General features: G+C 46.1%; 1 protein-coding gene across 4 annotated transcripts in view; it reads left to right on the top strand.

Annotated features, from left to right (window-relative positions):
• The window catches only part of KIF20B (kinesin family member 20B), a 48,176-nt gene that overhangs the window by 15,710 nt on the left and 18,335 nt on the right, over positions 1–14,131 (top strand). For 3 of the 4 annotated variants that reach the window (XM_077350324.1, XM_077350325.1, XM_077350326.1), the window contains exons 13-21: positions 717–879; positions 1,359–1,682; positions 3,202–3,341; positions 4,634–4,787; positions 5,610–5,832; positions 6,918–6,979; positions 7,089–7,208; positions 8,580–8,742; positions 11,747–12,857. In XM_077350324.1, coding sequence (XP_077206439.1) covers positions 717–879; positions 1,359–1,682; positions 3,202–3,341; positions 4,634–4,787; positions 5,610–5,832; positions 6,918–6,979; positions 7,089–7,208; positions 8,580–8,742; positions 11,747–12,857 — 2,460 coding nt within the window. The remainder of the gene's footprint in view (positions 1–716; positions 880–1,358; positions 1,683–3,201; positions 3,342–4,633; positions 4,788–5,609; positions 5,833–6,917; positions 6,980–7,088; positions 7,209–8,579; positions 8,743–11,746; positions 12,858–14,131) is intronic. The other variant, XM_077350327.1, reaches the window with a different exon arrangement.

The raw sequence follows: 14,131 nt of genomic DNA, 5'->3' as shown, positions 1-14,131 counted from the left end.
TTAGTCAAGTGTGTTCATTTCAAGATGTCTGCTTGACTGGTTATGTATCTAGCACGAACAACTCCCCCTTCCCCTGAAGCAAGCCAACCCCCTCCATCTAGGGTTGTGCACGGCGGCGTCCAAATCGGATGCTCCGGGCCGCCGCAGCCAGCGCCTCACCACGAGGTAGTGCCGCGCACCCTCCCCCCCTGTGGTGAGGCGCTGGCTGCGGCGGCCCGGAGCATCCGATTTGGACGCCACCATGCAAAACCCTACCTCCATCCCTTTTGCTCACTTTTTAAAGTTCTGAACACCAAGATAGCTAACAATAATAATAATAATAATAATAAACAACCCTGTTTGAGTGAAACTAGCACGAATCTGGGCGCCATTACTTGAGGACCAATGCACGCACACTTCTGAATGCCCATCTGCTGCCCATGCAGTGCTTGGGTGTTCCCAAAGGGAAGCCATATCCACAGGCACACGGGGATCACAATGTGACTCCCTATTGCATGTCCCCGTCTCTCTGCAAAACATGTGCTCGGCTGTTCAAGATTTCTACCGCAGACGTGTGAGAGGCCAGCAACAAGTTTGCTGCTGTGGATTGGGTAAAATGTTGCAGAGCGTTTTTAGGTTTTGGTTGACTGCGGGTCATGGCAGCTTCAACGAACAGCTGTCTGTTCTGCACTCCAAGGTGCATTGCAATGTAACGCCGTTGTGATGTTCAATTCCAGGATGCAGCAGCACATACCTTTTCGCGAAAGCAAGCTAACGCACTTCTTCCAAGGCTTCTTCAGCGGTAAAGGGAAAGTGTGCATGATAGTCAACGTCAGCCCGGGGGCCGCTGCCTATGACGAGACGCTCAATGTGCTGAAGTTTTCGGCGATTGCTCAGAAAGTAAGTGCAGTCAAATAAGTTAGTGCGAGAACTGCAAATAACGGCTGGCCAGGTGGCTCGCCACTGCCTTTGTACGGCGTTTCAAGTACAAGAATGTGCCCTATGAACTTGATCTGTGTTAACTCGGAAGTAAATCCTGCAGAATTCTGTTGTGGGGAGAGGGAGGGAAGGCAATTGTAAGCCACTTTGAGACTCCTTTGGGTAGTGACAAGCGGGGTACAAAGCCCAACTTTTCTCCTCATTGAAACTCTGCCCCGACTCATCCACTTAGCTTGCCTGTTTGTGCTTCTGGGTGGCAAATAAAGAACCTTTTGTAACTTGTAGTTTTAGCTTGTTCTTGAAGGAGTGAGTCCTTGGAGAACACTCCTGAAGGAGAGCGACGTCTCCACTAGACTTCTTTGTGCAGGAGGCCGTGACGGCCAAAATAACTCCTCTCACTACGGCTCTTAACGCAACTTATTATCTTTCTTACTGAACAGGTTGTCGTCCTCGACTCTTCCGCTTCTCCCCAAGAAGGAACGCGTGACCCGAGGCCCACGGGAGACGAACGGGAGACTGAGGCGGGAGAAGCTGACGCACGCTTCCCCCTTAGAAGAGCAACCATACTTTGGGAGAGGACTCTGGAAGACGTGATTGAGGATGAAGAAGAGTCGCCTGCTGACAGCAGTGGGGTGCATGGGATGCCGTGCACTGAGGATAACTTTCCCGAAGGGACAGAGCCTGAGGTCATGGGGGAGACGCTGAGCCAGGCAGAGGGTGAAGATGATGAGGATGAAGTGGTCATCAGAAAAGCAGAATATCTGGTGCGTGCTGCTGTGCCGGAGGAGGAGTCCTGTTGGTTCTATAGCAGAACAGGCAGAATGTTTCAATAATTAACTCTTTTGCAGCGTGGTCCTTCTTCAGAGGTAGTCCTGCTCAAGCTTGCTGAGATTAATGGGATTAGATTTGAGTAATTCTGCATAGGATCGCACTGCCCTGGGGGGGGGGGCGGACGGGTGACAACACTACTGGCTTCCTCAATGCTCAACGTAGACCGAGAAGGTTTGCATGTAGCATGAAATACACTATGAAATTAGCAAGGCTAGACAATGGTTTACCTGGAAATATACATTTGACAGACAAGGGTGTGAAATGTGAACGCACTAAGCGATATGTTGCTACATCCAAATGAAAACTAAATAATTAGAAATGTTTTCCTGATAGCAGAGGAAACTTAAGCTTCGGTCTAAGTCTTTTGTGTTTGCAGGATAGTGTTGGTGTCCTTTTTAAAATGATCTTGACTTAAGTCATGGATCATTGTCTTAATCCATGGTGCATCTACGTGCAGAACAATTGTGAGGGATAGTAAGCCCTGTGTTTGGCTCCTTTCCCCCTGCTTGCTTGCACATTTGAGCTGACGCACCTCTTGCTTTCAAGTGACTGGAAGAATACAATTTGTGAGAAGGGTATCCGCTCTGGATTTCAGAGAAGATTTGCGTCACAAGCTTGTTGGGGGAAGTCTGTGGCTCAGTGGGTAGAGCATTTGCTTTGCGTACTGAAGGTCACAGGTTCAGTCCCCAGCATCTCCAGTGAAGGAGATCAGGTAGTAGGTGATGGGAAAATTGCAGCCTGAGCCCCTGGAGAGCCACTGCAAACTTTGACTGATTGAGGGCTTAATTCAGTATAAGCTCTTTGCCAGATTTTTTCTTTGTATCGGGCAGAGAAAACCCCAGTCCCCTTCAGTGTGGGAGCTGCTGCAACCAGACTGCCAAGTCCCGATCCCGGGACATGCCGTCCACAAAGCATTTGTTCTGTCTTCTAGTTGCAGCCTCTGCCACGTGCATTGTGCTGGGCTCCTACAGGAAATAGTGGGCATCTCTAACTCTCTCCTATCCCCATCTAACTCAATACAGGCTTGTGGTGCGGGAAAACTGAGCTTTCCTATAGGAGGACTTCCCTGCACAGGAGCACTGCTGTCATATGAGGAAAGGGTCACTCCCATGTTGCAGCAGAGCTCCAAATAAGCAATCTGATGCTCCTGTATATTATATAGATTCAGTGTGTAGTAAAATACCAGGAATGGGCAGGATTAAGTAGCCTGTTTGAGCGACTAGCTGTGGAATCCTCAAGCAGTTATTAAACCTTCCGGGGTTTTATTGAATAAACGGTTTGCTTTATTGGTACCTTAATGCCAAGCAGCGAACAAACAAAACACACATGAGGACCTGTTTACTTTGGTGCTGCTTACAAGAGTGTTCCTAAATGCACCTAATGGGCAAGTTGTGTTTTCACACCGGGTAATGTTATCCACAAACTGACTCCGCTTCCTTTGATCATGTTCAGAGGCTTCTCGGTGTAATAGAGGATCTGAAAAACAAACTGATCAATGAAAGGAAAGAGAAGCTATTCATGGAGCTGAGGATCCGCGAAGAAGTCGTGCGGGAGTGTGCTGGATACCTTGCTGACAATGAGAGAAACCACAAGTAAGGCTGGCTTTCCGTTCCTGGCCTGGGTCTGTGGCCGTGCTGTCGGAATGCATCTGCATAGAGGTAGATCCAGGAGTCTGCCGTCCGGTGAACTACTTACCAGTGGCCAGGGGGATGGAAGGTTTGACCCAGCATGGACAGGGCTTTTTAATGCAGTTCCCTGAAACACACTATGAAGTTGGACTGCGGTGGGAGTGATTTGGTGTCACAACTCTGGTCATCACCTAGTGCAAAGAACGGCAAACTCATAATACCTTAGGCCAGGGGTAGTCAAACTGCGGCCCTCCAGATGTCCATGGACTACAATTCCCAGGAGCCCCTGCCAGCAAATGCTGGCAGGGGCTCCTGGGAATTGTAGTCCATGGACTTCTGGAGGGCCGCAGTTTGACTACCCCTGCCTTAGGCCTTCTCATTGCTCCTGTGCCTTTATGCCTGACTTTGTGCACAGTGAAGCTTCCCTTAGACCTTTGACCCCATGTGAAAAATAACAGCATATATATCCTTATACCACTACTGCAAATGGTGGTAGAGACTTAAAAAAAAGAAAGCTGGGAATGCAGAGAAGCTGTTACACATTTTGCTGTAATGTAACATTGATGCGAAAATGTTCAGGTGCCAGGTTTAAAAAATCCCAGAGGTGGCATGGAGAAGAACTGGGAAGGGAAAATGGCTGCCATGTGCGGTCGCACGGGCCAAACTCAAACATTCCCACCCAAACATCAGCAATCAGGCTTTGCTGTGATCTTTCCCAAGTCTTTTCGGCCAAGCAGGTTTAGGAAAGAGAAAAGCTGGGGAAACTCCTGGGGGGGGGGGGTTAAATTAATGCACCACAGCGCTGTGGGGGAAACATAATAATCTTCCCTTCCCAGCACCATTGAACCTGGGGCAAATAACCCATGTGGAAATGGCCAAAAAGTATTATGAATGTTTTCGTTTTCTACAAGCAGTATTGTAAGTATGCCCAATACTGAAGTGAGAGAAAGTTACAAACTCCTGCATCCTGTGCCATTTTAGTCATTGCAAAAGATTATACATACTGTGTCTAGATTTATATTCCATGGCTTTTTGGTGTTCCCATATTTTTTTCCACTAGGAAAAAAAAAGGGAAGAAAAGACCTTGGAAACTAACAACAGAATTAGTCCCCTCCCACCCCACCCCTTCCTTTTGTGGGTTCTTTCCAAGCCTTCCAAACTGTACTAACCTATTAAGGCATTCTGAGTTCTAAAAGACTTCCACCTGCACTGATAGAGCTGTGCCACAATTCACTTCTGCCTCTCATTAAACTTAGGATGCTGGCTGTCCGTAAGCAAGAACTGGCAGAGGACAACTGTGAGGAACGGATGCGGATTTACAAGGACCTTGTGAAGGACTATATACCCCAGGCGAATGATGGAGGAGGAGGGGTGAAAGAGCCACTCTCTGGTGAGCAGGAAAGACCTCAGGTAAACTTTCATCCTTAACTCTCTGTAGGTGTGCTTAAAGGCCAGCTTCTGGGTTGCCTTGGGTAATCAGGGAATTGCTTGCTTGCAAGGAGAGCCAGTTTGGTGTAGTGGTTAGGAGTGCGGGCATGCCAGGTTCGATTCTGCGCTCCCCCACATGCAACCAGCTGGGTGACCTTGGGCTCGCCACAGCACTGATAAAACTGTACTGACTGAGCAGTGATATCAGCACTCTCTCAGCCTCACTCACCCTACAGGGTGTCTGTTGTGAGGAGAGGAAAGGGAAAGGCGACTGTAAGCCGCTTTGAGCCTCCTTCGGGTACGGAAAAGCGGCATATAAGAACCAACTCTTCTTCTTCTTGCTGTTCTGCCACTGATTGTGTTGGACTGATAAGTAACGTGTTACTTTGTGTTACTTTGAGACTTCATGTTGCTTTCTCCCTGTCCAACGGAAAACACAGATCTCTTGCCACATGGAGGAGGTTATCTGTTCTTTAATGTCAAGATTGATGCAAGTATGGAGAGTCCTTTATCACAAGGTTCTGCCCTTGCATCATGGTAACTTAGTAACACCTTACTAAGATGCCTGAGCTGATTGGACTAACTGTCTTCTTGATGGACCCTTTTTTGGCTTTCTTCCCACTTTTTTGGGGCTTATAATATTGAATGTGAATAATATTGAATAATATTGAATGTGAAAGACTCTAGTGATACCTTGTTGTGTTATTGGGGGAGCTTTCTGGTAACAGCCGCAGCATCTCCTGTAGAGCTGTGTGACTACTTTGTATGTTTTCCTCTTCCTTCTTTTGTGTGTCTTGCAAAAAGGGAGATGCAGCTAGAGATCTGGGAAGTTCTGCTGATTTTGACGGCATGGTAGAATCACTACAACATAATGTCTCTGATATTAAGCAGCAGGCAGAAACGGTGTTTGGGCTCCTTAATGCTTTGGAAGACCCTCCGCAAACTATTGAGCGCCTGGAAAAGCAATTAGCTGACGTTACAGCTGAATTATCCAAAATCCAAGAAGTACTCTCAAGCAGGAATGAAGGTAGGTACTGTGAAAAAACTTACAGCAAGTATTTAAAAAAACCTCTGGGAGCCGAAGAATTGTACAACATGCTGCAAGGGAAACTTGTGGCAAACATTAAACTGGTTCCAATCATTTAGGTCAGGGGTAGTCAACCTGTGGTCCTCCAGATGTTCATGGACTACAATTCCCATTTAGGTCAGGGGTATTGGGAATTGTAGTCCATTCATGGGAATTGTAGTCCATGAACATCTGGAAGACCACAGGTTGACTACCCCTGATTTAGGTGGCTTTACTTGCACATGTTCAAAACGGGCGTAGCAAACTCAGTGGCCATGCTGATCTTCTGTAGTCACTTTCATTGTGTGGTATTGATGGGATAACTAGACTTCTCTCAATAAAGCATCTTGGGAAAAGTTTGGTATCTGGTCAAAATGAGCAGACTTAACAATGTTGTTCACTTGAGACAGCGGAATACAAATGTAATAAATAAATAAAATAAATGAACCGCCTAGAACGGGGTGGCCAAGCAGTGTGTCTCTACATATGTCCATAGACTACAATTACCATGAGCCCCTGCTAGTTGGCCATGCTGGCAGGGGCTCATGGTAATTGTAGTCCACTGATGTCTGGATTGCTGCCGTTTGGAGAGTGACCTTTACCTTCCCTCTCCCCCTAATATGACATAGGGAGAAATACCCTGTCTGCTTCTCATCCTTCTATTCAAGTTCACAGCTTGGATGAGCAGCTCCCTTCTCCTCCAGCCCCAGCAGCACTCTGAGAATCTTGTGGGCTGTCTTGGCCAGTTGCTGAGAAGAGGGGATTGCGCCTGGAAGGCTCCAATGTCTTTCTTTTAAAAGGCGTGGACCAGAGTGTGTCTGCCTAGCAAACACTGACAAGCCCTGAGTTCAGGCAGCTTCCTGTCTTTTGTGGTAGCTTATTTGTCTCCTTTTGCAGGGCATGAGCCCTGTAGTTGCAGCAAATGGGGCAGAGACTGCAGTGGCGAAACATGGCTCTGTTTCAAAGTCTAATGCAAGGCTAGGCAGATTTTGAGTTATTCTTTCCTTTTTGATGGTTGCTAATATCGACTGCTTAAAAATTTACAGAGGTGAGGAGGCAAGAGAATAAACTGAGTGAATCTGCCCAAGTTCTTCAGGAGGCTACTCAGGTAAATGCGCTCTTCTTGGGAAACTGTCCTTTCTTCTCACATTTTGAGATTTGGAATAACTAGGAATTACCGTGGAACAACTAAGCTTGTTTTTCTCTCTTTCTGGAAGAAAATGATTCTGCAGAATGAGCGGATACAAGAGCTAACGCAAATGGTGGAGCAGAAGGACAGTGAAATAAGCCGGCAGCAAGATCTAATAGCTCATATGGAAAGAATTGTAAGAGACTCGGTAGGTTATGGATTTTTAAAAAATCTCTCAATTCAAAATACAGCCACGTCCGTCCTGAAAAGCTGTCCCTGAGCTCAACATTTGTGGCAGTGCGGTGTAGTGCTTAGTGTCTGACTAGGATCTGGGAGACCCCCCACTCTGCCACGGAAGCTTGCCTAGTGGATTCGGGCCAGTCACACATTCTCAGCCTAACCTTCCTCACAGGGCTGTTGTAAGGATAAATTTTAGAAAGCCTGCCTGGTGTAGTGGTCAACAGCAGCGGGCTCTAACCTGGAGAACTGGTTTGATTGCCCCACTCCTCTGCATGCAGCCAGCTGGGTGACCTTGGGCTAGCCACAGTTCTTCATGGCTGTTTCACAGACCTCTTAGAGCTCTCTCAGCCCCACCTACCTCGCAAGGTGTCTGTTGAGGGGAGAGGAAGGGAAAGCATGACACCGGAACAATGCCTCTTGGCACCACTTCCTTTCCAAATTCAAGTGCAGTGTAACCAAAGTTGCTTTATTTGCATGCAAACTGCTGGGCCAACCACACTGCCAGGTACATTTTGTGCTTTGTTGCAAGCAAAACGGGGAAGGCCAGGTTCCTAAGAGCCAAAGGACAACAGGTGTGCTTTGTGGGAGGGACTTCTCAGTGGTGGTTTTCATGGGAGGGGTGATGGCTTGAGGAGCTCTCTCCTATTGCTACCCTCTGTCTGTGATCCCGAGAAAGGAGATCAGCCACTGATGGCCAGTCACTCTAATCCAGGCATCATGATTTACGCCAATAAAGGTTTCTGATATCTATGACTATAATCAGCTCTTGAAAATTTCAAAATGGCTTTGTAATAAAGCTCCGGGAGGGGCAGGAGGAGGATAGAGAGCTGCTCCTCACAAAACCCATCTAAAGCTCCCTGGGGCCTGCAGGATAAACTGACACACTCTAAATGTTAATTTATATGCTTATGCTTCCACTGCCTTTCTCCACAGTGGGGAACCAAAGCAGTTTACTTCATTCTCCTTCACTAGAGTGAAGAAAAAGAAGAGCTGGATATTTTTTGTACCCTGCTTTTCACTACTTGCAGGAGTCCCAAAATGGCTTACAAACACAACTAATGGGCAGGGACTACAATTACCTTGAACCCCTGCTGGCTACTATGTGTGGGGAAGTGCTTGGCTAAAAGGGCCTATAATTTGATCTAGCACGGCTGCTGTACTCTCAGAGGTAGTTGAATTGTTTTACAGTAGGAAATAACCAAGTATTTTGGTAGGGAATTTGCAGTTCCTAAACAATTCTCTCACTTAATTAAGCTAACTACTTACTTGCCTTGGAGGAAAACGTAAAAGCTAAAATGCACAGATGATTAAAATAATTTCTTGTATAACTTCAACACAGGAGGACACGATTGCTGTTATTAAACAACAAATGGAACAGGAGAACCAGAACAAGAGAGCAAACTACTCCGATTTTAGGGAGCCGCCCAAGAAACATCTGGATGCTGGGAGGAAACGGTGCCTGGAAAGGGGGGAGGAAGAGGAAGGCCCGCCTGCAAAGCAAGGTATCGCTTCCAGTTCCACCAATGTGAAGACGCTTCTGAGGTCAAAAATTACTAGTTTTCAGAATTAAATGCAAAACGGCAGCCTCAGTGTTAATGGCCAAGGCGAAGACAGCCAGCTTGCAAACTGGATACGGATGTGCATCCTGCATGACTGCTCAGTTGCTTTTATTTTAAAAAGTCAAAATAAACTTCTGTTCGTAGAAAACCAGATTTACCTTCTGCTTGTTATATTTCTCTTTCTGAGAACAAACGCAAAAGATGCTGTCTTTGGTGTTCCTGCGTGGAGGACAATGATACCTAGAGTAGCTTGATGTTTTTTGTGCCCATCCAGGGCACTGTGTGCATGCGTACACACTCCTTTTAGGAGTCTCCTGTGTATTCTAGCTAAATCATCTTCAAAGAACTCTCCATAGCCCAAGCACAGAGATAAATGTTTCCTAATTTCTAACTGGGATTAAAATAACCAGGAGCTACTTTGTAGCTGGTTGGTTAGAAAAAACTCTTGGCAACATCTGAAACGGAACATACTACACGGGGCGCGCAAAAAAATCCCTAGAACTATAGCACGATAAGTAGCGCTCACAGCGTGGGCTGATCCCATTGCATAGAAAAATATTGCTAGCCCCACTAGAATAAAGATATCATTGTTATTGTTATTATTCACAGAACCACAGAATTGTTATTTTTTTCTACTTATTCCCCGCCACTTCCAAAACTGGCTTGTGGCGGGTTACAGATACAATCACCATTAAACCCCCCATTAAAAGACTTAAAAAGCCCAACATGGCGGAAAAAACCGCTCCCAATCCCCACTACTAGAGGGGTGGAGAAGGAGGTCAAAACGATGTACTACTCATACCCGGAGGGGGGGAGGGCATTGATCTACCTCGCCGACCCCAGCCTCAACCGTAGACTTGGCAGAAGAGCTCCGTTTTGCAGGCCCTGCAGAAGACTGAAAGTTCCAGCATGGCCCATAGGTCACTCGGGAGCTCTTTCCACCAGGTAGGGGCCAGAACCGAAAAGGCCTGGCCCTGGTTGAGCCTAGGCACGCTTCCCTGGGGCCAGGAATGGTTTAATCTAGAATTTTTTGTCTTATCCCTTCCTCAGTGGGAAAGCTACGCAGCAAGGATGCTGTCCCCGTCCAGGCATTCATCTGGGAAAAATCTTTCTATTGTCCAGAACAATATTTGGAATCCACATTTACCAGGATATTTTAAGCTGGGCAGGCCAATTTCCCCCATCGCCTCCTTTCCCCAGCTTTATCCCTCAATTACAAGGAACTTGCAGTAACAAGGAGTGTATTCAATACTGTGTGTTTTTTTTCCCACTCTTAAACTTGGGGATGGTGGTGCCGAAACCACAGCCTTCTCTGCAGTGGGGCCCATTTTGCCGCCTTTGTGATAGCCACTGTGGTGTAGCGGTTAGAGCGCCAGTCTAAAATCTGGAAGACCCAGATTCGGATCCCCACCCTGCCATGGAAACGTGCTGGGTTGACCTTGGGCCAATGATACACTCTCAGCCCAATTTACTGGGTGTGAAGATAAAAGGAGAAGTGGTCCGCATGGGGGAGAAAGGCAGGGTATATAAATCAAGTTAAAATAATAGTGGTGCTTGCTATGGAGGGCAGATCTGGAATAGGTCTCTTTTTTCAGATCTTCCCTATTACAGAGCTACTGTATGTGAATAAACTTCTCTCTCCCTCTCTGTAGCATTATCTGTATACTGGATATTCTCTATGGAGGTGAAAAGCTGCACGCTTTGCCTGCAGCACCCCGAGGTTGCCTGTAAAACAGCTTTTCAATGTCGAGAAACTGCATCTAGAGCACATTTTGCATAGTTGAGCATTCTGTATCTATTTTGATCCCCCTGCCATTTAACTATTTTCCTACCTACCTGCTAATAAGTAAATTTTATCCTGAAGTTCACAAAATTTACACACATGCACTTTTCTTTAAGGGCATATTCAGGAGACAGGAGAAGACGTGCTTCTGCCTCCTGTTTTTCTCCCTTTCTCCTTTGGATTGCTTATCCCTTTCTTTGAGAGAGTGAAACAGCTCTGTTGATCCTGCATAGCTATTAAACCTGGTGTTGGCAGAGCTGGATCTTCTGAAGCATCTGAAAGGTTGTCGTTTAGACTCCTGTTCCTGTTGGCAGCAAGGGATAGGACCCACAATCATAGGGTTATGCGTAGAATGGTTCTGGTCATCAGGGATAGTTTTTTTTTTCCAGTCAGTAGTTCAGCAGTAGAATTGGCTTCCTTAGGAGGTGCTGAGCTCCCCTCACTGGCAGTCTTCAAGCAGTGGTAATAAGTTAACAGGTACTTATCCTAGATGCTTCAGGCTGATCCTGCATTGGGCAGGGGTTTTGACTAAATGGCCTGTATGGCCCCTTCCAACTCTATGACTCTAAGTTTGTGCTGCCTTGTAGAAGGTTGAGTCTGCATCAGCAGTGCTGACTTTGTCAGGCCTAGAGGCAACTGGAGTACTTACACGTTTTCTTCTTGACCTGGAAAATTAATCTTGTGTGAAGAATCCAGATGGATGAAGATTATGCATCTTTGGTTTATCAGGCTCCTTGTGGAAGTGGGCGCTTCTTACTTCCTGCTCATATTTAGTGCATTTAGGCTGCTATCCCTGAAGCAACTGCTGGCCTGAATGGCTTCTCTAGATGAGTAGCCATGGCTGGATATGCACAAGAGATGCTTCACCCCAGATGAACAGTCAGAGTTAGCTCACTTAAAAAAGCCTTGCCCTGGGAGGATGCTCACGTTTTTGACAAGTTCCAGGGCAACACGGGTACCATCATTTCCTCCACAAAATTTGAGCTATAAAAAGGCTTGCAGGTTTTGAAAAAGACTGCGTATGTGATCATGTGTATCCATTTCCCAATGAAAATAATTCTGTTCATCTCTCATGTTGCCCAGAGATCCTTGAGCAACATTTGCTTGGTGTAAATACTGCCATCGTTCCGTCCAAGTAACTATCTTTTTAAAACCTATTTGTAGGATCCATTACTGACAGTTTTAAAGGGGCCATAGAGACAAATCAACCTCATGAAATTCGGCCACGTACTTTCAGGGAAGAGCGAGAAAAGGTGGAACTGGAACAAAAGATCAAGATGCTAGAAGTTCACTTGGCCATGCTTGGAGAGCAGTTAGAACAAGAGAGGAGCAAGAATGAGGACTTGGCTAGAGAAATAACTAGCTTGACTCAAAAGCTTTCTTCTGTGGAAGAAGATGCTTCTGGCTTGAGAAAGGAACTATGCCAACAGCAGGCCAGCTGTGAGGAAATAATGTCTGAGGTAGTTGGCCTGAAATCTCTCAATAAGGAACAAAAGGAAGAAATACAGGCACTGCTTGAAAAACTAGAAAGTGCGAACCAAATGATTGCTGAAAAAAGATCAAAAGTAAAAGCCGTTGAGGTAAAAATGGGTGAGCTAAGGAGATTAGGTTTAGATGTCCCTACAGCTGACCCGTCAAATTGGAAGGAGCAGGGAGGGCTTTCAAAAGATGGGCAGGAAGAAATTCATGTCCACCCAGCTCAGAAAAACTCATTTCACTATAGCATTGAAAGCATCTGGGAAATGAGCAAGCAAATTGTTAACAGTTCTTCTCAGAAGAGCAGTCAGATAAAAGATCTCAGACAACAAGTAGACCAACTGCAAAGAAGGACTGTGGATGCTGAAGAAGAGAAGTCTCGCCTGAAGTCTCAGCTCACCGAAGCTATCCATCAAGGCCAAGCATCCTTACAGGAAAAGGAGCGCCTCCTCGGTCAGATAAGGGACCTGCAAGAGAAGTACAGGGCAGAGGAGAGGAAAAATCTTGACTATCTCGAGAAGATCAAAAACCTCAATGGTGTCGTGGAACAGCAAGGAGCAAAAGAGGCCAAGGTAGCTGCTTTGGAAGAAGCACTTAAAGAGAAAGAGGCTGCAGTTTCCGTTGCAGAAAGGGAGGTCTGTGACCTGCAAGGAAAACTTGCTCTTTCGGAATCTAACATCAAAAGCATAAGCAATCAGGAACTACAGCTCAAGGAAGAAGTCCAAGAGCTGAAGGATAACTTGAAGGCTGTTGAACTCCTAGAAAAGGAGAGAGAGGAAGCCAAGCAAACTATTGTGCGGTAAGTTAACCCCATTTCTTCCAAGCATATACAGACCTGAGTATCTACAATGAAATTTCCATTTTGTGTGTTGATTGGTGACTTAGATCAGATGGGCAGGGTCTGACCTCATTTAACTTCAATTAGTTGAACAGAGACACCATCCAGAGGTATTGACTATGTGTTTACATGGGAGTGTATAAATTTTAACTTGATATAGCTACACTCGTGGCATCCCCAGGCAGAGAATGATCAAAAAATACAATACGGATAATGATGTACCTTCAGGTCTTTCTCCTGGTACATTTTTCAAAGAAAACGGATATGAATTTGCAGCCAGCTTTAGTAAGTGGAATAGCCCAGCTTAGCTTGGGCTCATCAGGGCTTGGGAGCTAAGCAGTGCTGCCTCTGTGGTTAGTATTTCCAAATGCGTGGGACATAATTCTTCTAAGCAAAAATCAGACACTTAAATACTGTTTTTTTTTTTAGAAACATTTTGCAGCATAAAACTTGGTCTTTAAACTTCTGTCTTCACTGCATTGGTTCTTGAAAAAAAATTGTAATGTAAATACAAAGCAGCTTCTTATATGCTCTTCTACCCTCTAGAGCAGGCATTCCCAACCAGAGGTCCATGGGAGCTCCAGAGGGGGGGGGGTCCACAGCCTTCCATCTTCTGCTTTAATGGATTTGGCCACAAGTTAGGGAACTGGCTGCCTCTGCTCAGAGGGTTCAGTGGGTAAACCATGAGTGTAAATATCAAAGGGGGGGATTGGTTGGGGCATGGAATGGGGGGGGGGTCCAGGCTGTGTTCTCAGCTCCTGTTCTTTCTGGCCTACATGAGGCAGAGCAGCCATAGTAGTAGTGGTAAAGAGAGGAGGAGGGAGTGAAAGAAGGGTGAAAGATGTGGGTGATGTTGTCACTTCCTGGGTCACAAGGGTGCTTTTTTGAAAAACCTGTTCTGTGTGTGTGTAAAACAAGGGTGCCATACCTCCTGCTTTTCCACACACACTAGACAATATGTGGTTGTCAGTAAACAGGGCTTCTTCCTGGCTCAAACCCTGGTATAGGGGTTAAGAGTGGTGGCCTCTAATATGGAGAGCTAGGTTTGATTCCCCACTCCTCCTCATGCAGCCAACTTAATGACCTTGGACCAGTCACAGTTTTTTCAGAGCTCTCAGCCCCACCCACCGCACAGTGTGTCTGCTGTTAGAAGAGGAAGGGACGGCAATTAGAAGCCGCATTGAGATTCCTTCGGGTAATAGAAATCAGGGTATAAAACCAACTCTTCTACTACT

This window comes from Paroedura picta, chromosome 8 (assembly GCF_049243985.1).
Source record: "Paroedura picta isolate Pp20150507F chromosome 8, Ppicta_v3.0, whole genome shotgun sequence".
Taxonomy (NCBI): domain Eukaryota; kingdom Metazoa; phylum Chordata; class Lepidosauria; order Squamata; family Gekkonidae; genus Paroedura; species Paroedura picta.
This window is presented reverse-complemented; position numbering and strand designations above follow the sequence as displayed.